The sequence below is a fragment of the Macadamia integrifolia genome, chromosome 14 (genome assembly GCF_013358625.1).
Source record: "Macadamia integrifolia cultivar HAES 741 chromosome 14, SCU_Mint_v3, whole genome shotgun sequence".
Classification (NCBI taxonomy): domain Eukaryota; kingdom Viridiplantae; phylum Streptophyta; class Magnoliopsida; order Proteales; family Proteaceae; genus Macadamia; species Macadamia integrifolia.
In genome coordinates, this window is record NC_056570.1 from 31,644,472 (window position 1) to 31,666,037 (window position 21,566).

The window sequence follows — 21,566 nt, forward strand, 5'->3', positions numbered from 1 at the left end:
GTATATGTTGAAAGATTCCTGATTATCTTGTAAGCCCATCTGACTCTCTTGAAAATAGAAAATAGAAAGGTAGGGAAACTGTTAGTTTTCCTTATTTTTCTCTCAAATTTTATATCTAAATTAAGGAACAGAACCCAGATAAATATTAGTGTAGAAGAGATCAGAAAACAATCTCTTTAAATCTTATTGTTTTACAGATTTATGTACAATTGACGACACCATCTCGTTCTCTGATAGATAAAGGAGACAAACGAAAAGGCTTGGAATTGGGAAGAACAAGTGGAGTACTCCGTTCTCATGCAGAAGGTCAGCTAATTAAAATAAAAAACTAATCCCATTTCATTTTCCATTAATTTCAGCTTGTTACAATACTATGTACGTAGACTAATTAGATTATTATTATCTTTTAGCGGAAAAAAGTACTTAGATTAGATTAGAAATTATACAAGTTTGATGGGTTTCCATCAAATTAGATCACTGGCTTTTTTTAAAGATAAGTGGTACAAGTGTACAGGCCTTTGTTATGGTCTGTTGTTATAAATCTGTGGTTGATTTGTAGTACTAGACCACTGGTGCATCAGATTGACAGCCAGCATTTTGTATAATTAGTCGTAACTTATCAATCTTTTTTCATATATCCTCCCCCTTGTCTTTATTTAAAATCTTCATATAATTAACCCCAGTAAATTGAGATAAGATTTTAAATGTTATTATTGTTTTTTGAGGTATAAGGGCAGAGTTCTTTATGGACAACCCCAACTCTTCCTCCAGGCACATTAGATCTTTTTGCAGAGAGTGGGTGATGTAGGGGGGGTTCCTAGATGACTAGGTCTCCTACAAGATTAACTAACTAGGTAGGTTAACTCAAGGGGCTTAGGTAAATAAGACCAAAGAATCTCAGCAAACACGATTAATCATGCAAGATAAAGCGAGACTAATAAGCAAAGTAGCCAAAAGCAATATTAATCTAGACGGAAAAACACATAAATTCTTACTCAGGTTTCAAGTGGGGACATGGGGAAGGGAACAAACGACATATGAATATTAGGTTCAACACAAATCCATCTAGACACCCAAATTAGATATGCAACAATCGATAAAATAGACATAAACAAAGGGCAAGGGCAGACTTCAACGCCAATGGGTTGCAATATATGTAATAGGGATTTAGGGAGGTGGGGAGGATTTAGTTTAGTACTTTACCATACTGTTATTCAGATCTAAGGAGAGAAGAAGAAATCCAGGTTCTCCAAAATAAAGAGGTTGTAGTCCACCTTTTGTTGAAGAAGATACATCCAACCAATTGTAGAGAGAGTAGCAGCAATGGTGTAAAGGCAGCAGTGTGCAGCAGTGCAGTTTTGTACCGGCAGAAATATGTTGTAGCTGCAAGTTTATAACAGCAGGAATATGTTGCAGCAGTAGTGAGGTAAGGCAGCAGGTGCAGCAACAACGATTTTGTAACGCCAGTAATGTGTTGCAGCAACAGTGAGGTAAGGTAGCAGGTGCAGTAATAACAACACAACAGCAGAAAAAAAAAGAAGATAAGATTGAAAAGAAAGAGAGGGAGGTGAGACAAGAAGATTGAGAGAAGAGAGAGCCGAGAGAGTAAGGGAGGAAAGAGGCGAGAGAGAAAGATGAGAGAACGAGGGAGAGAGAGAACCGTGAGGGGTTTGGGGGTTTATTCTTGTTTTCAATATTCTTCATTAATTGAGCATGAACAATGGCCAATGGCCTTATACTTAAAGAGAGTAAACTTCCAAAAATAAAAAGATACTTAGAAACTCAATTGCATGAAATAAAAACTACCTAATAGATCAATATAAAGAAATCCTAGTTTCCTAATTGTGTAAGACAATCAAATATCACTAGATTTAAAGCAAAGTACTAAAATCAAATAAGATTTGGTGGGGTCCACAAAATCTTCCAAGATCTTCTAAAAATCTAGATCGATCTTGGGACCCACAAGATCTTCTGAAATCTTCTAAGATCTTCTAAAATTTGGATCGAGCTTGGGGCCCACAAGATCTTCTTCTTTCTATTATTCCAGCCACAAAGATGACTGCTTCTTCTTCTTCTTGCGCCTGTACACTTTGATGTCCCCATCAACTCTCCCTGGCTTGGAAGAATTTACCTCTGGTGAATTAATGCTCATATAATACTCAAATAGGTCTGGGTTGAGTTGTTGGACTTCTTACATTGTGATCCAGGTGTTGTCAATTTCCGGACGTCCATGCCACTTGACCAAGAACTCTCTAGAACCTCTAGTGTGTGTGGACACAATCCTCTCATCAAGGATTTCCTCAATTTCTTCAGTTCTCCTCGTGACCTTAGGCACAGGTGGTAACGAGGTGGGGGGAAGTGGTTGGCTTGGCTCAGAAGTCTCATCAATGTTGAAAGGGAAGTCGTTAAGGTCATCAGGATAAAAAGAGGTGAAGGTAGAGGTACCATGGTATGGGACTAGGTCTTCAACATTGAAAATATTGCTGATCTCCATGCTGATTGGAAGATCAAGAACATACGCATTGGCACCTATCCTCTTGAGTATCTTGAACGGACCTGTGCTACGAGCATGTAGCTTGCTCGCTTTTTTCCTAACAAAACGTTGTGGCTTGATTCTTACCATCACCATATCACCCTCTTGAAACTCTTGTAGCCTTCTGTGCACATCTGCCTTCGATTTGTATTGCTCATTGCTCAGTGCTATCTGTCTCCTTATACCTGCATGCAAATCATGTATATGTTGAGCAAAAGATTCGACTGACTGGGAGGTCCTAGAACTAGACACGACTGGGATAAGGTCTATTGGTGCCCGAGGCTGGTATCCTGGACAGATCTCAAAAGGGGACAGACTAGTGGTACGGTTCTTAGAACTGTTATATGCAAACTCGGCCTGGCTAAGGACTCGATCCCAACTGGTAAGGTGTTCTCCTATGAGGCAACGCAATAAATTCCCTAAGCTCCTAATGACAACCTTGGTTTGACCATCGGTCTGAGGGTGGAAAGCTGAGGAGAAACGGAGTTTCGTTCCCATCATCCGCCATAGGGTCCTCCAAAAATGACTAGTGAACTTAACATCCCTATCGGACACTATGGTGAGGGGTAACCCATGGTACTTGACAACTTCACTAAAGAAAAGTTTAGCTACTATGGATGCATCGGAGGTCTTAGAGCATGGGATAAAATGGGTCATCTTCGAGAAGCGGTCAACAACCACATAAACAGAATCGTGGCCTCTCGAAGTTCTTGGTAGACCAAGCACAAAGTCCATGCTAAGGTCCTGCCAAGGGGAGTGGGGAACAGGTAGGGGAGTGTACAAACCCGTGTTTTGCTTTTGTCGTTTGGCGGTCTGGCATGTCCTGCACTGACCCACAACTCTAGCAACATCCCTCTTCAGTCCTGGCCAAAAGAATCGGTCCTCAACGAGGGTGATGGTCTTATCGCGACCGAAGTGGCCAGCAACTCCCCCAGCATGCAATTCCCAAATCAGAAAATCTCAGAGTGAAGTCCTGGGAATGCACAACTTGCTTCCTTTAAAAAGAAAGCCCTCCCTAAGTAGGTAGTCCGAGCGGTTGACTGGTTTGCCTTCACTCAAGGAAGTGAACGGCTCATTAAAATCAGGACAGGTGGGGTATTGGTCCTTGACTCGCTCAAACCCTACAACCTCTACACTCATTGCTTGGAGTAGCATACTAGCCTGACTCCTAGCATTGGTACGACTGAGGAACATGTTCACCCGGATCAGTGCATCTATAGCAGTATTCTCGACACCAGGCCTGTGCTTGAGTATAAAAGTGTACTCTTTGAGGAACTCAACCCACTTGGCATGCCTCTGATTGAGTTTCTTTTGGGCACTAAGGTACCTCAGAGCTTGGTGGTCAGAGAATAGTACGAATTCTTGCGGTAAAAGGTAATGTCGCCAATAGCGCAATGATTGGACAACCGCATAGAATTCCTTGTCGTATGTAGAATATCGTTGCCTAGCTTCTTTAAGCTTCTCACTAAAATAGGCAACAGGGTGGCCCTCTTGTCCTAGGACACCACCTATCCCAATACCAGATGCATCACAGTTAACTTCGAAGACCTCAGAGAAATCTGGGAGGCGTAGGACTGGAGCTTCAGTCATAAGCTTTTTAATCTCATTAAAGGCCTTCGTAGCACTCTTAGTCCATTGAAACTCCTTTTTCATGCAATCGGTGATAGGAGACATAATGGAACTAAACCGGTAGATGAACCTTCTGTAGAAAGTGGCTAAACCATGGAAGCTTCGTACCTCATGAATGTTAGTTGGCTCAGGCCACTCTACAATCGCCCTCACCTTCTTAGGGTCAGCAGATACTCCCTGAGCTGACACAACAAATCCCAGGAAGATGACTTGATCACTCATGAAGGTGTACTTCTTGAGGTTGACAAAGAGTTTCTCTTGTGAGAGCGCATGAAAGACCTTCTGTAAGTGATCCAAGTGGGAAGACGGGGTCTTACTATAGATGAGGATGTCATCAAAGTAAACCACAAGGAACTTGCCAATGAATGGTTGAAGCACTTGATTCATTACCCTCATGAAAGTGTTAGGTGCATTTGACAAGCCAAAAGGCATGGCTAACCACTCAAAGAGGCCATCCTTCGTCTTGAAGGCTATCTTTCACTCATCTCTCGGCCTGACCCTAATCTGGTGGTACCCGCTCTTGAGATCAATCTTCGAAAAGATCGAAGATTTGGCCATCATATCCAACATGTCATCAAGCCTAGGGATAGGGAACCTATACTTGATGGTGATCTTATTGATGGCCCTACTATCAACACACATACGCCAGGTGCCATCTTTCTTTGGCGTGAGTAAGGCAGGTACAGCACACGGGCTAAGGCTTTCTTTAATGAATCCCTTTTGCAACAGTTCATCCACTTGCCATTTGAGTTCGGCGTGTTCTTTGGGATTCATTCGGTAATGGGGTAAGTTCGAGAGAGAGGATCCTGGAACCAAGTCAATAGCGTGCTGGATGTCACGCATAGGCGGTAACTCATCAGGTAGTTCCTCAGAGAATAGCCTCTCGAATTTCCCCAACAAGGGTTGCACTTCTCTAGGAGCCTCAGTGAATAAGCGTGACCTATCGGTATTACTCTGTACGGCAACTAGAGCATAAATCACCCCTGACTCGTGACACTCTCCTTCAAATTGTTGTTGATTTAAAATGTTGACTGTTTTGGTGGGGGCGTGTTTGGATGTACTTCTCTTGTGTTCTGGAACCCTAACTTCCCTAGGGGGGCTGGGTGTCAGTCTGATCTTCTTCCCTTTGAACTCAAAGACATAGGTGTTAGACATCCCGTAATTGGTGACATCCCGGTCATATAACCAGGGCCTACCTAGAATGATGTGGGCAACATCCATCTCTAGGACATCACACCACACTCGATCCTCATATCCTGCAAAGTGTAGAGGAACTAGACACCTCAGATTTACAGGAATGGTGGACTGATCAACCCAGGCAACCTTGTAAGGCTTGGGGTGGGGTTCAGGTTTGAGGTCCATTCGAGCAACAGTGCTCTTGGCGACCACATTCATGCAACTCCCGACGCGTCAGTTGTTGCCCTGATGACATGTGTAGGTGATGAAAATATTAGTTTGTCGCCAATCGTCGCTATTCTTAGGTTGTGAGACCATGCAACGCACAATGCCGAGCTTGAGGTCACCGACCTCCTCGGTGTCCTCATCAGATATGGTCTCATCTGGCCTATGGTCCTCATACTCATGGTCCTGAAAACCCTCTTGTCACTTTCCTCAGGGGTCTGCTCTCCTACGTAAAGATTCCTATTGGGACACTCTCTGGAGAAGTGACCAAACCCACGACACTTGAAGCACTGTTGTTGTCCACTACTCTTGGGCACTTCTCCCAAAATTCCTTTACCCTTGTTGTCAAATTGACGCTGTGGTGCAGGAGGAGGTTTTGGGAATCCAGTTGAGCCTTGGGGTGGTTTTCTAAATTGGGACTCCCCAGCTTGGAAGTTCTTCCTCTGAGAATAAGTTCTCATGGAGGATTCCACCTCAAGGGCTATCCTGAAGGCCTGTGGAACGTCTCGCACCAGGTGGGGTGCCATACGAGACTGAATTTCAGAGGTGAGCCCGGTAAGTAATCTGGATAGTGTCTGCTCAACATCCTCCCGAATACGGCTTCTAATTTTTAATTCATTGAACTTGCTCATGTACTCAGTCACAGTCAACTTCCCTTGCTTCAGGGTATTCATTTCATTCAACAACTGGAGCCTATAAGTGATAGGCAAAAATTCCCTCTTGAGCCGCTCTTGCATCTCTACCCAGGTGGTGATTGGATCAAGTCCTAGGTGGTCCTCCTGGTACTCTAGGTCTGTCCAGAAGTCCTGGGCAACTCCAATAAGCTTGAACTTAGCAAACCGGTAGCGGACTTCTTTTGGCATATCATAGAAATCGAAGTACTTATCCATCTGCTTGATCCAATCCAAAAGGATCCTAGCATCAATCTGACCATCGTAGGTAGGGGCGTCTACCTTAATCATCCGTCTGTCATCAAAGCCCCTATCATGGTGCTCATAGCCCTCATCATCTCCATATTGGGTTTGGCGTCTTGGCGGTGGGCCTCGACCCCTAACTTGATCCCTACCATGCCTTAGTCCTTGGAAGTTATCCCCTATCTGGTCATAACCGTCAGTCTGGTTATTTTCGTTTACTTCCTCAGGGTTAGGGCCTCTGCCCCTAGGTTCAGTGCCAGTTATGTTACGGCCTTGCCGTCCATCAGGGTTTTGGGCACTTGTCTCGAGGGCAGCCAACTTATCGGTAAGGGTTTGGAGATGGATAGCTTGTGTTTCCTGTATGGGTTGAACGGCTTTCATGAATTCAGCCAGCTGCTCCGGTTGGGTGGTGGTGCTAGGAGGGGCAGACATATCTTGGTATGCTCTACCACTACGAGTGGACATAAGGAGATGGAAAGCCAAAGGTACGGTTGCCACCAAAGACTCAAGATCTACTCAGGATCTCCAATTGAGATAAGCAGTTAGCCCTTTCAATCTTGAGGTCAGAAATCTCCCTCTCGAGTATATGCTTTTGGAGGGAATAATGTCCAATGCTATTTGGTCCCGCCAACTTAAGAAAGAAAAGGGTGTCCTCTAATCTATGATATCGCTCTCTTAGCTCAGACTCGACCACGGATAAACTGTGACGGAGACTAGACCTCAAAAGATAAGACATGTAAACAAGGGACAACAGTACTTAATTACCCTCAACCTAGACAAAACCATGCTCTGATACCAAGATGATGTAGGGGGGGTTCCTAGATGACTAGGTCTCCTACAAGATTTACTAACTAGGTAGGTTAACTCAAGGGGCTTAGGTAAATAAGAGCAAAGAATCCCAGCAAACACGATTAAGCATGCAAGATAAAACGAGACTAATAAACAAAGTAGCCAAAAGCAATATTAATCTAGACAGAAAAATGCATAAATTCTTACTCAAGTTTCAAGTGGGGACATGGGGAAGGGAACAAACGACATATGAATATTAGGTTCAGCACAAATCCATCTAGACACCCAAATTAGATATGCAACAATCGATAAAGTAGGCATAAACAAAGGGCAAGAGCAGACTTCAACGTCAATGGGTTGCAATATATGTAATAGGGATTTAGGGAGGTGGGGAGGATTTAGTTTAATATTTTACCATACTGTTATTCAGATCTGAGGAGAGAAGAAGAAATCTAGGTTCTCCAAAATAAAGAGGCTGTAGTCCACCTTTTGTTGAAGAAGATACATCCAACCAATTGTAGAGAGAGTAGCAGCAGTGGTGTAAAGGCAACAATGTGCAGCAGTGCAGTTTTGTACCGGCAGAAATATGTTGCAGCAGCAAGTTTATAACAGCAGGAATATGTTGCAGCAATAGTGAGGTAAGGCAGCAGGTGCAGCAGCAGCAATTTTGTAACGCCAGTAATGTGTTGCAGCAGCAGTGAGGTAAGGTAGCAGGTGCAGTAATAACAACACAACAACAGAAAAAAGAAGAAGATAAGGCTGAAAAGAAAGAGAGGGAGGCGAGACAAGAAGATTGAGAGAAGAGAGAGCCGAGAGAGTAAGGGAGGAAAGATGCGAGAGAGAAAGATGAGAGAACGAGAGAGAGAGAGAGCTGTGAGGGGTTTGGGGGTTTGGGGGTTTATTCTTGTTTTCAATATTCTTCATTAATTGAGCATGAACAATGGCCAATGGCCTTACACTTAAAGAGAGTAAACTTCCAAAAATAAAATGATACCTAGAAACTCAATTGCATGAAATAAAAACTACCTAATAGATCAATATAAAGAAATCCTAGTTTCCTAATTGTGTAAGACAATCAAATATCACTAGATTTAAAGCAAAGTACTAAAATCAAATAAGATTTGGTGGGGTCCACAAAATCTTCCAAGATCTTCTAAAAATCTGGATCGATCTTGGGACCAAATAAGATTTGGTGGGGTCCACAAAATCTTTCAAGATCTTCTAAAAATCTGGATCGATCTTGGGACCCACAAGATCTTATGAAATCTTCTAAGATCTTCTAAAATCTGGATCGAGCTTAGGGCCCACAAGATCTTCTTCTTTCTATTCTTCCAACCACAAAGATGACTGCTTCTTCTTCTTCTTGCGCCTGTACACTTTGATGTCCCCATCAGTGGGCTTTGGTTTTATCCAATTTTAATGGAAATCAATTAATGATTCCATAGGGCATCTTTCCTTTTATGCAATTTTGTATCATATTTGATGAGAGCGAGGTAAAAGATGTTGATCTACATTCTTTAGTACTCTACATCAGATTTGATTATCCGTATATTTCAAAGTTTGGTAAAAGACCCTCTCCATCATCAGCTGTTGGAGGGTCATTGCTATTGGAGAAGATGTTTTTCCCTCTATCATTTCATCTTGGGATTTCCCTATACAGTTCACCCCTAGCCCCTTTCCCCTCATTTTATTCTCTTTTTTCGTTTGTTTGGCCTCCAATATTAAGGTGTAAAAATCGTCAGCGACCGTTACACCAATGCATCGGGCATTGGGTGGTTGGGACCTCTTTGAAGTGGATGTCCAGATACTTTCAATTGTCCAATGTTCACTGTATCTCATCACTTGTTACTGAGGATGTGGACTCTATGTTAAGCCCTTTGCTTTCATTGTTTTGTTTGAGGTGCTGGCCCCAAGGCTGCCTTGGTTATTAAGATGTGGGTCATGTTGTTTGTTGGCTTCTTGGTTGGCCTTTGCTGTGGGGTTCCCCTCTATTTTTTTAATATATTTTATTCACCTAGATAAAATTTCTCTTGATTTGAATTTAGAAAAGAGTGCGTTGCAAACAGGCATTGTAACCATATGACTTTTACTACTATCTTCCATGTCCCTCAAAATCACCCTCTCCCCCCTCCCTACCCAGAGCGCCAGAAAAACCATAAGCTCACCACTCTCTTTTACCCAACTCCTCCCTTCCTCTCACAAAATTTGAGAGATAAATGCAATTAAGAATCTTGCCCTTTTGGTTACAAACGGTTTATATATTTTAATTTTTTTTGTAAGAAAAGAAACTTGTCCGTTTGCTTGTATGCATGTGTTCTTGCACTGGAAGGCCTATATGAAAATTTAATTTTCAGATTTTGTTCCAGTCAAATCATTTTCTATTAAGAATATGGAAAAAGAATCCTGTCAATCTAGTGTTCTCTACACTCGAACACAGCTGGGTTTGAAAATACTCTACTTTCCAGTGCGATTCAACTGTGTCTAGACGTGAATGAACATTAGACTGGTAGGATTCCCTTGCCTTGAGAATATTTAGACACAAAGTGGCTCTCTCGATTCCATCCATATCCCAAATCATACCCTGAAATCTGAATGATCATAATAATACTTAACTAATTGGAACAAAACAAGGGTGAAGAGATTAAGCACCCCGCTGACTTTTTCTCTCCATCTTCAGAAAAAATCAAAGATTTATGTGCTCTATCCGTCACTCCCAAGAATTGTATCATCCTTTCTTTAAGAGTGGTTATTAATATTAGAAAATCAGGGCTGTACATTGAATTGTAAACATATTTTTTGAAATATATATTTAATCTTTCTGTCAATAAATATTTTTTAGTTTGATTTTTTTTTTCTTTAATTTATTAATTCCATGTGTAGGTGGGACAAAGGGAGAGTAAGAATACCTAAAACAAAGATGGCAATTCAAGTATCTCAGTCAAAACTATTTCTCTTGGTTCTAGTCCTAGTCAACTTGGCTCATGATGGAGGTGCCACAGTGAGTACCATAGCTTCACTTAGTCGAGATAGTTTTCCGGCTGGTTTTATTTTTGGTACAGCTTCTTCTGCTTACCAGGTAATATCAAGAGGTTCTATTGATGTGTTTCTCAGTATCTAGATTCAATACTTGTTCTACCAGTTCATATGTTTTCCTGCTTTTCCTTCAGTATGAAGGTGCAGCAAATGAAGGTGGAAGGAAGCCAAGCATATGGGACACTTTCACCCATGAACATCCAGGTTCTCTCTCTGCTTTCTCATAAATATTGGCTCAACCGAGACAAAAATCTAATGGGTTAATGAATTTGATCAGATATTTTGGAGATATCATCTAAAGTCTACGTATAGTTTTTTTTTTTTTTGATTAAAGAAAGTCATCAAAATGCCAACTATAATTAATCTATATATTGAAAAAATTGTTTTCGTGGGAATTTATTCCCGCACTTTCCATGTAGGGAAATTTCATCCTTTTTTTCTTGTGTGGTAAGTATCACTATATTGAAAAGGGGAGCATGAAAAAGAAGAAAGGGGAGAAAGAATATGTTGTTAAAACCTAATAGCATAGTGGAAGGGATCGGATTGGGATCTCTTGCATTCGAAATCACTGTACACATACAATATGTGTATTTACATTTATGTATCGAAATCACATCTCTGGTAATATACAATGCAACAACCATGTGAATAGGATATCCAGTCCTATTCTTAGCTGAGAACAATTTTGGGTGAAAACCCATGGAACAACTTACAAGCTTAATAAATAAATGACCTGCATAAATGAAAATAAATAATCTTATTAATAAGTTGGGTTTGATGAACATACATATCCAACATAATGGACCAAAGAGATCACCCAAATCAAGTTATCCCAACAAAAGGGAAGCATCCTAAAACCACAATAGAGACACAAGATAAACAATCAAGATAGACAAGGAGAAATCATCAAGAACTTCGCAAAGCCGGTTAAGGCAGTGACACAAAATATCTCATTGGCTAACAGTGTAGGTGTTTTTTTAGGTATTTTTCCCAGTCAATGATGGAGAATGGTGCATGTCAAAGACAACCAACTGAATATGATTTTTCTCGTCCTCAATCTGTTATGGAATCTCTTATAATTCCTTTACACCCCAAATGATACATACCCATTTGCAAAAAAATCAAATTTCCCACATCATCAATAGATGCAAACATACCAAAATCTTTAGCTACCCAAGTCGCCTCAAGAAGAGCATCACTGACAAGGGAATGGGAAGAAAGAGCAACGACAGCAAATATCCTCCTAAACTTGATTTGTGAAGCTGCACTAAAATTTTATTCTTAATAATATTATTTCTTCTTGAGGAATCTTTTGCCAAGCAACATTAATGACATTTGGCCCTTAGAAGATATGCAAGTCCAAATTTGGATGATGAGAAGTCTTATGATATTGTGGCAGATAAAATCATGGACCAAAGTAATGGAGATGTAGCCATCGATTCTTATCACCGGTACAAGGTATGATCTAAATTATTACTTTTTAATATATATATATATATATATTGATGTTTTCATTATTAAGATGAATAGACATGCTATCATATTTGCAGGAAGATGTAAGTGCAATGAAGGAAATGGGTATGGATGCCTATAGATTTTCCATTTCATGGTCAAGGATATTACCTGGTAAGATCACGTTCCATCTTCACATATAAAATAAATGATGCAAGTGTGTTGTGGCAACAATTATTATTATTATTATTATTATTATTAGGAAAATTATCTAGTATCACCCCTAAATTTGAAAATAACTTGGAGTAATATCTAAAAATGAAAATAATGTCTAGTAGACCCCTCACTTTTTCAAAATTATATTTAAAAAACATATTCCATTAGGTTTAAGGCATTAAGTGATGATGTCATCAGACATTTTTTTTTTAAATGACCAATCTACCCTTATGGATATGTTAAGTTACGATATTGACTTTCGTCCCCAATTAGTAAAGCAGAGAGACTTGAAAGACTTTCCCATTGCTATCAATTTTACAAAATCAAGGGGAAGCTCCGGAGTGATTTTAGCATTGGAAGCAATCATGGAGTATGAAAACCCATCTTTGTCGTCGTTCGTAAACCAAACAAATGAAACAAATTGTTATTATTATTTTGTGGGGGAGGGAGTGACCATGTTTATCATAATAACCTTGGTTACAACCTACATACCACTTCATCTCATCAAGTTAATTTACCAATTAATGCTCTTTTGCATCCATCACGAGCTAAAGAATTCATGGAGGATTTTTTTGTTTGGAAAATTCATATAGGATTGGGCCAATTTCTTCTACCTAGAACAACTAAATAGGTAAATCTAGTGGGTACCTTTTGTAAGGCTCATGCCCGATTTTTATGGTTATGAGTATACTGAAATATAGGAAAAAGAAAGTAAAAAATAAAAAAAAAAATTGAAAATTGCCTAATTATGACTAGGTTGCTAACTTACAAACATGGTGATTAAAATTTCAAAATATTACTCAATACCTTTTGAAATATTTTTTCAATCTATCTAATATAATAAGTAAATCCGTTGTCCTACCAAAAAAAAATTTGAATCTGTTGGAAAGTGAACCATAAATTTTAGTCAGAGTTTTACGGGTTTTTTTTTTTTTTTGGGGTGGTGTGGTGTGGTGTGGTGTGGGTGGGGATGGGGGAGAAGTGGTTCTCTATTTGGGAGCATGGCTTATGCTAGTGCTCCATGAGTCTATCTCTCTCCTCCCCCATACAAGATGAAGATATATCTTTTCACTTATGAAGAAAGAAATAGACATATGAGAGCAGACATAGGCCACACTCCCTAACAAAGTTCTTTACCTTATCTTAATGAGGGGAGGGTTTTCTGTCCAAGAGCGTGGCTGTTGTGTCAACACAAGGGCCATTGGGATTGCCCGTAGGAACGTCAACTAGGACAAGATTTTCACCTTTCATTGGGGAAGGGCAAAGTGATCATTTTACTCCATCCCGATGTTGAATCCAAAACCGATTCGAATTAACAGACCAAATCGAATTGAATTAATTCAGTTCAAATTCGGTTTGAGTATGTGAGTATGGACCTTGGTTCGGATGGTTTCGGTTTAGGGTGTAAGAACCATCGATTCGAACCGAAATCAAACCAAAATGCTTTTAAAACAAAAAAAGAAAAAGAAAAAGAAAAAAACCTAGTATCATTAAGAGAGATTTTTTAGGTGGCAAGTATCTTTTTACAATTTATCATCATATATTTACATGCTAAGACAATTTTGAAGTTAGCAATGGCCGTAAGGCCCATAACTTGAGCCCATTATGGTCTTTGATCCATCACAATCATGGTCCGAGAATAGAACTGTTTTCATAACCGAATTAAAACTGAGGTACAAAACATAATTAAAACTACAAATTAGAATCGAAACCAAACCGAGCCAAATTGAATCGGCTTGAATATCTAAATACGGAACCAAGTCAGTTCTTGATTCGTTTTTGATCCACCTTATCATCATTCGGAACCAAACCGAATAACCAAAACCAAACCGATTGACACCCTTAACGCCATACTCCTGATCAAAGTCCTTTTCCCCCTTTTCTATATAATGATTATAAAAAAAACTTCTTTTTTTTTCTTTTTTGTTTTTTCATTCTCTATGAGATGGAACATTCTTTATCAGATGGAACGCAAAGTGGGGGAGTAAACAAGGAAGGCATTCAATATTACAACAATCTCATCAACGAGCTTCTAGCGAATAGTAATTGCTCTCTCTCTCTCATATATGTTATAGGATTTCACATGCATATAAAAGCATTCTATGTTATCATTTGCAGAAATCCAGCCCTTTGTGACTTTGTTTCATTGGGATTTACCTCAAGCCTTGGAAGACAAATATGGTGGTTTTTTGAGTCCAGACATTATGTAAGCAGCAATAAATTAATTACCATTTTTCATTTCCTACTTCCAAAGATGTTGTGGTACTGAACAAACTGAATGATGCAAATTTAATGCACAGTTATGATTTTCAAGACTTTGCGGACATTTGTTTCAAAGAATTTGGTGATAGGGTGAAGCACTGGATCACTTTAAATGAGCCAGTGAGTTTTGTTACGGGCTACTCTGAGGGAACCTTTGCACCAGGTCGATGTTCCAGTTGTTCTAAAGGGAATTCTTCGACCGAACCTTATTTGGTAGGGCACCACCAACTTCTTGCTCATGCAGCCGCAGTGAGTTTGTACAGGGACAAGTATCAGGTTATATATACTAAGACTGATTCCTGAGCTGTTGTTTAATTATATATAAAAGTTTAGATCACAGAAATTTTAATTTTCATCAATTGATAAAAATGGTTGATCCTTGAGTTTTAGTTTACCAGATCTGTAGAGTTCAAAGAATTAATTTTGTGAGTGTGTGTTGCAGGCATCTCAAAATGGAAAGATTGGAATAACATTAAATTCAAATTGGATGGTACCTTACAGTGACAGCCATTCTGATGTTGATGCAGTTAAAAGAGGACTTGATTTCATGTATGGATGGTAAGTATAATTCTGTAAATACATGACCGTATATAGCTTACCTGGTTATGTTATCCCTTTTTTTCTTTTCCCCCTTCAAAAATAGACCGAATTTTGGATCGATCCAATGGTCGTTGAAGGATCAAAGTAAGAGAAGAAAATAGAGAAAAAGTAGGAGAAGAAACACAAGAATTACATGGTTTAGCAATAAGCCTACATTCATGAAGAAGAGACAATTGAATTAGGGATTTTTTCAGTATCGTTTCCTTTAGCATTACAAGAGTATATAGGCTGCGTTTGGTAGTCATCGAGAAAAATGTTTCTGACATTTTTCCGTTCTATGATAACAAAAAAACGGAATAAAGCGTTTGGTGTCAACTTGATCTTTTTCCATTTTTTGGAACGAAAAGATAAAAAAAAAATGCTAGAAACGCAAAATGATGCAACGAACCTTGTTCTATCATTTCCATTTCATTCCAAATCCAAATAAAAGAAAAAGGTGAAAACTAAGATAATCATTTTTTTAACAGAATCACCAAACAACATCTTTTTGTTTTAAAATGACATTTTGGCACCGCAATTGAAAATTCTGTTTTTGACATGAGCGTCGTATCTGAAACTGAATGACTACCAAACACAGCCATAGAGTCCTCACCTCTCTCTCCTTCAACTCAAGGAACAACTTGGGCGAAAACCATAAACTGCTCCTGTTATACTGATAATAATTCTCTTTATTATTTTTTAATTAGGTTTTTGAGCCCCATAACACACGGTAACTATCCCAAGAGCATGAGATCTAGAGTGAAAGATCGCTTGCCAGAATTTACAAAGAAGGAAATGAGAATTCTTAAAGGATCATTTGATTTCCTTGGAGTCAATTACTATACATCTAATTATGCGGCTGATGATAAGCATTGCAAAGATGCTAACTCAACTTATGCTACAGATTCTTGCGCTAAGCTCTCACGTAAGTTCAAATGTGATCCTCACAATTTTTCATATTATATGTTAATTACATCTTAAGTTGAATCATATTATCATAAATTGTAATTAATCAAATATTTTTATGATGACAGAGGAGATAGATGGGGTCTCCATTGGTCCAACTGTGAGTATTACCCACTAACTAGCTACATCAACACATCTTAACATGGATTTAGTTCTTGATATCGGTATTGGTATCGGTCTCTGTCGATATCGATCTGATCCGGATCGGTATCAAAGAGGATCAGTCCATATCGGTCATTTTTGTCCCTTGCTTTTCAGAAAAAGTATATTTTTTTTATTATTTTACCCTTAAAACGATATGAATAATCAATCTAGATCGACTAAGGATCGAGGCTCGATTTTAGTTGATACCAATACAATATCAATACTTAAAACCATGCATCTTAACTAATGTATGTTTCTTATTACATTATTATATTGTAATTAATGAGATTGTGTGAATTTTATTAGACTGGTTCACCTTGGCTTCGTGTATATCCACAAGGAATATGGGACTTGTTGATCTATACTAAAGAATACTACAATAGTCCAGAGATTTATATTACTGAGAATGGTGAGCTTTTTTCCCTTAAATATCAGGAAATAGCTTATATTGCACCATGGAGTGGATGTGATTTGATTTTGAATTTTGTTGTAGGTGTATCGGATTCCAATAACGGTACAATGACAATGGAAGAAGCTCTAGCTGATAAATGGAGAATAGATTACTATAATAGCCATCTTCAATTTATCCACAAAGCCATCAGGTGAGTATCTCTCCATTATAAACCTCCTCCACAAGTTGCTCTCTTGTTCTCCATCAATTAGTCTCTTGTTCTCCATCAATTAGGGACAATCTCAATCACATGACCCATCAATTAGGGAGTTTTTCCTTATTTTCTCGAAGCTGCTTTCCTGTTTAAATAATCATATATTGGCAAAAAATTATCTAAGGGACTAGCTGAATTGACACCTTTATAGGTTTATTTAGAACATTTAACCTTCTTTTGATTTTCATTTGCATGTCTTATTTCCAAAAGATTTTACGTAAAGGGTAAACAATGGTTTTCAAAATAACTTGAGAGTATTTTATCATCATATGTCATTTCAAGAGTTATAATCTCGTATATTTTTCGAGTACACGTGTGAAATGACAAGATTTTACCTTCATTAAAATCACATATTTTTCAAGTACACGTGCGTAATGACAAGATTTACCCTTATTGAAAATATTATATTAAGATGTAAACTAAAAATAAAGTTACAAATTATTTAACACCGTCAGACATATAAGAATCCTATCAACAAAAGCATTGCATTGACATGTGACTGATATGAAAACATTCATCAAATTTGGAAAATAATTAAAGCTTAGACAAAACATAGCTCCGGACTGGATTATTAAATGCTTGGGCTGGGCTAACCATTGCATGGCTAACTCAACTGTGTCTTTTTCAGTTTTAAATTGCTGTTCTAGGTGAATGTTGTAAGTAAGATATTTGAGAATAACATCTAAGAACCGAGTTTCCTTAATCCATGGTAAGGGGAGAATTCCTTGATTGCGGCCTTTAGATTTGTAGGAGAAGGTATCGTATAACAATTAGGGGTATGTTTGATCATTCAAAAATCTATAGAGGGATGTTTTAGGACCTTAGGATGGTTGCTGAACCCTTCCCGCTCATTGGAGGAAAACTTCCTCCAACATCTAATGTAAACTATTTTTTGCAGGGATGGTGTAAATGTGAAAGGATTCTTTGCATGGTCATTATTTGACAACTTTGAGTGGGTTTCGGGATACACGGTTCGGTTTGGCCTTAACTATATAGATTACAAAGATGGGCAGAAGAGATACCCAAAGCTCTCGTCCGTTTGGTTCATGAAGTTCCTTCAGAGTACTAAAAAGACGGAGTTTTAAATCTCAGTTTATATCATGAAAAAAGAATAACAAAGCATTGCCCCAAATAGAAGTAGTCGTTGCTGCCGTATATTTTTAAATTTATTTTTATTTTGTCAAATTAAAAAGAAAGTGAATACTTCTCAGCTGAGACCGAGATACAGGTTTTCATTATAGGATTTTTTTTTTTTAGATTGGACTACTTCTCTGCTAATGACCATGCCGAAGGTGGATTAGTAGTTCAAATCTAAATTCCAGTTTTATCTCTGATTACTCTTGCTTGGACTTCTATTCTACTGACAGCCATGCCGAAGGTGGAATAGTAGGTCATTTGTTCAATATACTCATTGTATTCTGCATTCTTTATCCTTATTAATGAAGTTCACTTGCTGATTCTTAGAAAAAAAAAATTGAATACCAAAGAATTTTCAGAAATTGAAATCAAATTGAAATATATATCGACCAAATTGTTTGTAATCTTTTTTTTCTCAACTCAATCTATTACTTCAATTGAATTCACTTGTTAGAATTTTGAAGTGATTAATTCAAAACTTATCAAGAATTAATATCTTTTAAATAATTGTAAAAAAGAATATCAGTTAACATGACTTTAATATTTTCAGTAAGGATATTCTACGTGGATCTAATTAGGAGTGTTAAAAATGAGACCAGACCAATTGAATCGATTGAAATCAATCAGACTGAACTAAATCCTACCAATAGAAATCCTTATCGGGTCGGTATCCCACCAAGGTAGTCTCACTCTAACTGGATATCTAAGCTTATGGGTAGTATGTTTCCACTACGATCATAGTAGATGCTTAAGAGCTGGACATTCTTCTCCAATGTTGATGAGATTGGTTCCCTCTCAAAGAACAAAACAAGAACAAAAGATTGCAACGAAGCAAAGAAACAAATCGAAGTGTCAAATGATAATGGCGTTGGATAAGCATCAAAGACCATCAGTGTCTTTAGTATGGGTCATGCACTCCAGCCAATATGGTTGACTAAATAAAAGCGAACCTCTGATCTAGTCATCATTTTTTGTGACTTGACCTATTAACAGAAGCTATGGAGTTATCAATGCCCATTAATGGGCAACTGGGGGCAAGGTTTTAAAATTGGGGATCAATCTCAACTGATATTAATTTGATTTGGTATCAGATTAGATTAGATGATTTATCTTTTTATTTTAAATTGATTTTTTAGAGTATCATTGGATCAGTATCGAATCGATCAAGACTCAGGATTGATCACAATCGTTGGCGATTTCAACCGATCCAATCTGATTTTACAATTATGATTTGAGGAAGCTTTTGATTGGTCCAACTGAATTTTGAAAATGCCATCTATAAAACGTTGATAAGAAGAGGGAACAACTCCCACAAAGAGATGAGAAGTGGGGGAAAGAGTGACGTTACAATTTCTTATGGAATGGAAGACCTCCCTTCCAGTGACTCCAAGACTGCAGCTTAACACCGAAGTAAGCCTGACGATTCCAAAATGTAAGAAACAGCATTGTTACCAATACATATAAATGTACTATAGGCTTTAGCTCTCCTTTTAGGCTCTCATCGATATCATTTTCTTTTCTGACATAAAAACATTTTTATATGTATTTGGTATCATTATGGATTATATTTCTATTTCCCAAAAAAAAAAAAAACAAAAAAAAAAAACAAAACACAAAAACAAAAACAAAAGAATACAAAATCCATAATGAGGTTAACAACTATTTTTCTAACATGGCCAAAAAATGTTTTTCCTTAGTTGCGCTCAACCCTAATGAACACATTTTTTTTTTTTTTTTCCTAAAATCTTCAAAATAGTGCAAAGAGCCGTTATCCGAAACAGGTTTTCTTTCCGACCATTGCAAAGAACTTGGAGCATTCTTCTTCTCATGCAAAGAGGATTCCTGCATATGTACATAATGTAATGGACTCATATGTGACACTCAAGAAAACGATAATTGTATCGGACCCATTTGGGAGATCAATGAGATGTTCCCACTAAGAGACGAAAACTACAAGGGGGTTTGAAAATAAGTAAAGGTATGCAAATTTTAATCCCACATCACCTAAGAGGAAGTTATTGAGCTAGTTGATAACCTATAGTCTTCTTAACATAGCATAATGTGTTTAAATCCTTAAGGCCCATGGCCAAAGAGGAAAAAATATGCCAAGTTAATGGGGTCAAGATGTTACAATTAATATATTAGAAATTAGAGAAAATTACACTACCACCTCGTGAACTTTGCCCTCAAATCAACCCCTTCCCTTGTGTTTTCGAAAATGACACGAACACCTATTGGTGAATGATGTCTTGTATTCCGACAGACAGAATGACGGTCCCGCTTATTGGTAAGCAGGCTGTGGGGGTTGCCCAAGGGGTATAGGGGTGCTCGCTTGAATTTTTTATTTGAGGGCAGTTTTGTACTTTCCTCTACTAAGGTTTTTTGCTATATATTTGAAGCCAGAGTTACTTTCTTTGTAAGCAATTCTGAGAGGTGTGAGGATGAGCGTTGTAACACTATTCTTCATTGATTGAAGCAGAATCTCATTTCACTATGAATGTTGGCAATCTTGTCGAACCTCGTTATTTAAACCTGTGTGTATTGTTTGTTTTTGTTTTTCCATTATCTTCTACATTACTTTCAGGGTTATGTTTCTACAAACACCCCCTGTAGTTTCGAAAAACGACAAACACACCCTTGCTGTTAGTTTAACCAATTACGTGATGATGTAACTGTTACTTTATATGGTGAAAGACTACTATACCCTCAGTTCAAACATCCAACTAATGACATGGGTGTATTTATCATTTTCCAAAGCTAGAGGGAGTGTCTGTCATTTTTTGAAAATACAGGAAGAGGGCATTGATTTGAAAGCAAAATTCAGGGATTGGCAGTGTAATTTTGTCTAGAAATTAAATTACTTTTCTCTGGCCTTCTTTATCTGCATTTCTTCCATTATGATTCTCGACAAAAACAAATTGATGTGCCATAAAACTTAGCACTCCCCTTAGCACTCTCTGAGTCTCAATCCTCGGTGAATTAAAAATGTTTCAAGGCCAGGCCGGTCAATATAATTTTTTTCTCACTGTTAATATTTCATTTTTAATAATTTTCTAGAGATAATAGTATTTTTTTTTTCTGTTAAAAAATCATCTTTAATTAGTGATAAAGAGAATACAAAAGCAAGCTATTGCTTGAGAGAGACAAAGAGGTTCTAGATATCGGAAAAACTGCAAGAATAAGGAAATTTTGCGGCCGGGGAGGAGGAGAAACGAGGTTCTAAAGAAATACAGAAAAAACCCCATGAACCTGTTGGCCTAGTTCATCTGAAAAACTGCAAGAATCAGGAAATTTTGCAGCAGGGGAGAAGGGGAATGAGATTCTAAAGAAAACCCATCTGAGATGACCGCATCCTTCCCTGCAACTTCTTCTTCTTCTTTTTCTACCACCCTCACCCACTCTTCCCTGCAACCCCACCAACATAGCCCAACACTGCAATCCCCAGCCCTTCCCTGCCATGTTGATGGGCAGTTTTATGGATAAGCCATTCATATAGGATATCTATGAACTGGGGCATAGTTTTGCCACGTGGTAAGCTAAATAGGGTGGAAACTTTGTAGAGATAGACCTTTAAGTTCTTCTATTCATTTGTCAAGCTCTAATCCAATTAGACTTTGCAAAGTGTTAAAATAAAAATAGGGAAATGGTTCTTTGTTTGGAAGGGCGTCTTTTCTTATCTCATAAATAAGGGATAAGGATGTCTTTCTATAGAGAGAGAGAGAGATTGGACACAGTTCTTTTTCCCAATAAACTATTAATCTTTTATTTGCATGTAGACCTTTAAAGGAGAGTTGAACTCACCACATCATAATTATGAAGGTGTTGAGTCTTTCCCAACAAATCTAC

The 21,566-nt window shown here is 38.2% G+C and overlaps 1 protein-coding gene across 3 annotated transcripts; it reads left to right on the forward strand.

The window, feature by feature from the left end:
* The first annotated feature begins 8,638 nt into the window (after nucleotides 1-8,638).
* LOC122060530 (beta-glucosidase 13-like) lies at nucleotides 8,639-18,006 on the forward strand. 3 transcript variants are annotated; one of them, XM_042623647.1, is made up of 14 exons: nucleotides 8,639-9,166; nucleotides 10,147-10,342; nucleotides 10,434-10,503; nucleotides 11,699-11,757; nucleotides 11,850-11,925; nucleotides 13,932-14,009; nucleotides 14,086-14,173; nucleotides 14,268-14,505; nucleotides 14,672-14,787; nucleotides 15,516-15,733; nucleotides 15,843-15,874; nucleotides 16,225-16,327; nucleotides 16,412-16,520; nucleotides 17,482-18,006. In XM_042623647.1, the coding sequence occupies exons 1-14, from the start codon at nucleotides 8,727-8,729 to the stop codon at nucleotides 17,666-17,668; spliced, it is 2,010 nt and encodes a 669-aa protein (XP_042479581.1). In that variant the 5' UTR covers nucleotides 8,639-8,726; the 3' UTR covers nucleotides 17,669-18,006. The 3 variants fall into 3 exon arrangements, with proteins under 3 accessions (XP_042479581.1, XP_042479583.1, XP_042479582.1); XM_042623649.1 differs by having other exon boundaries at nucleotides 8,641-9,200; XM_042623648.1 differs by having other exon boundaries at nucleotides 8,643-8,759.
* Nucleotides 18,007-21,566: the final 3,560 nt, after the last annotated feature.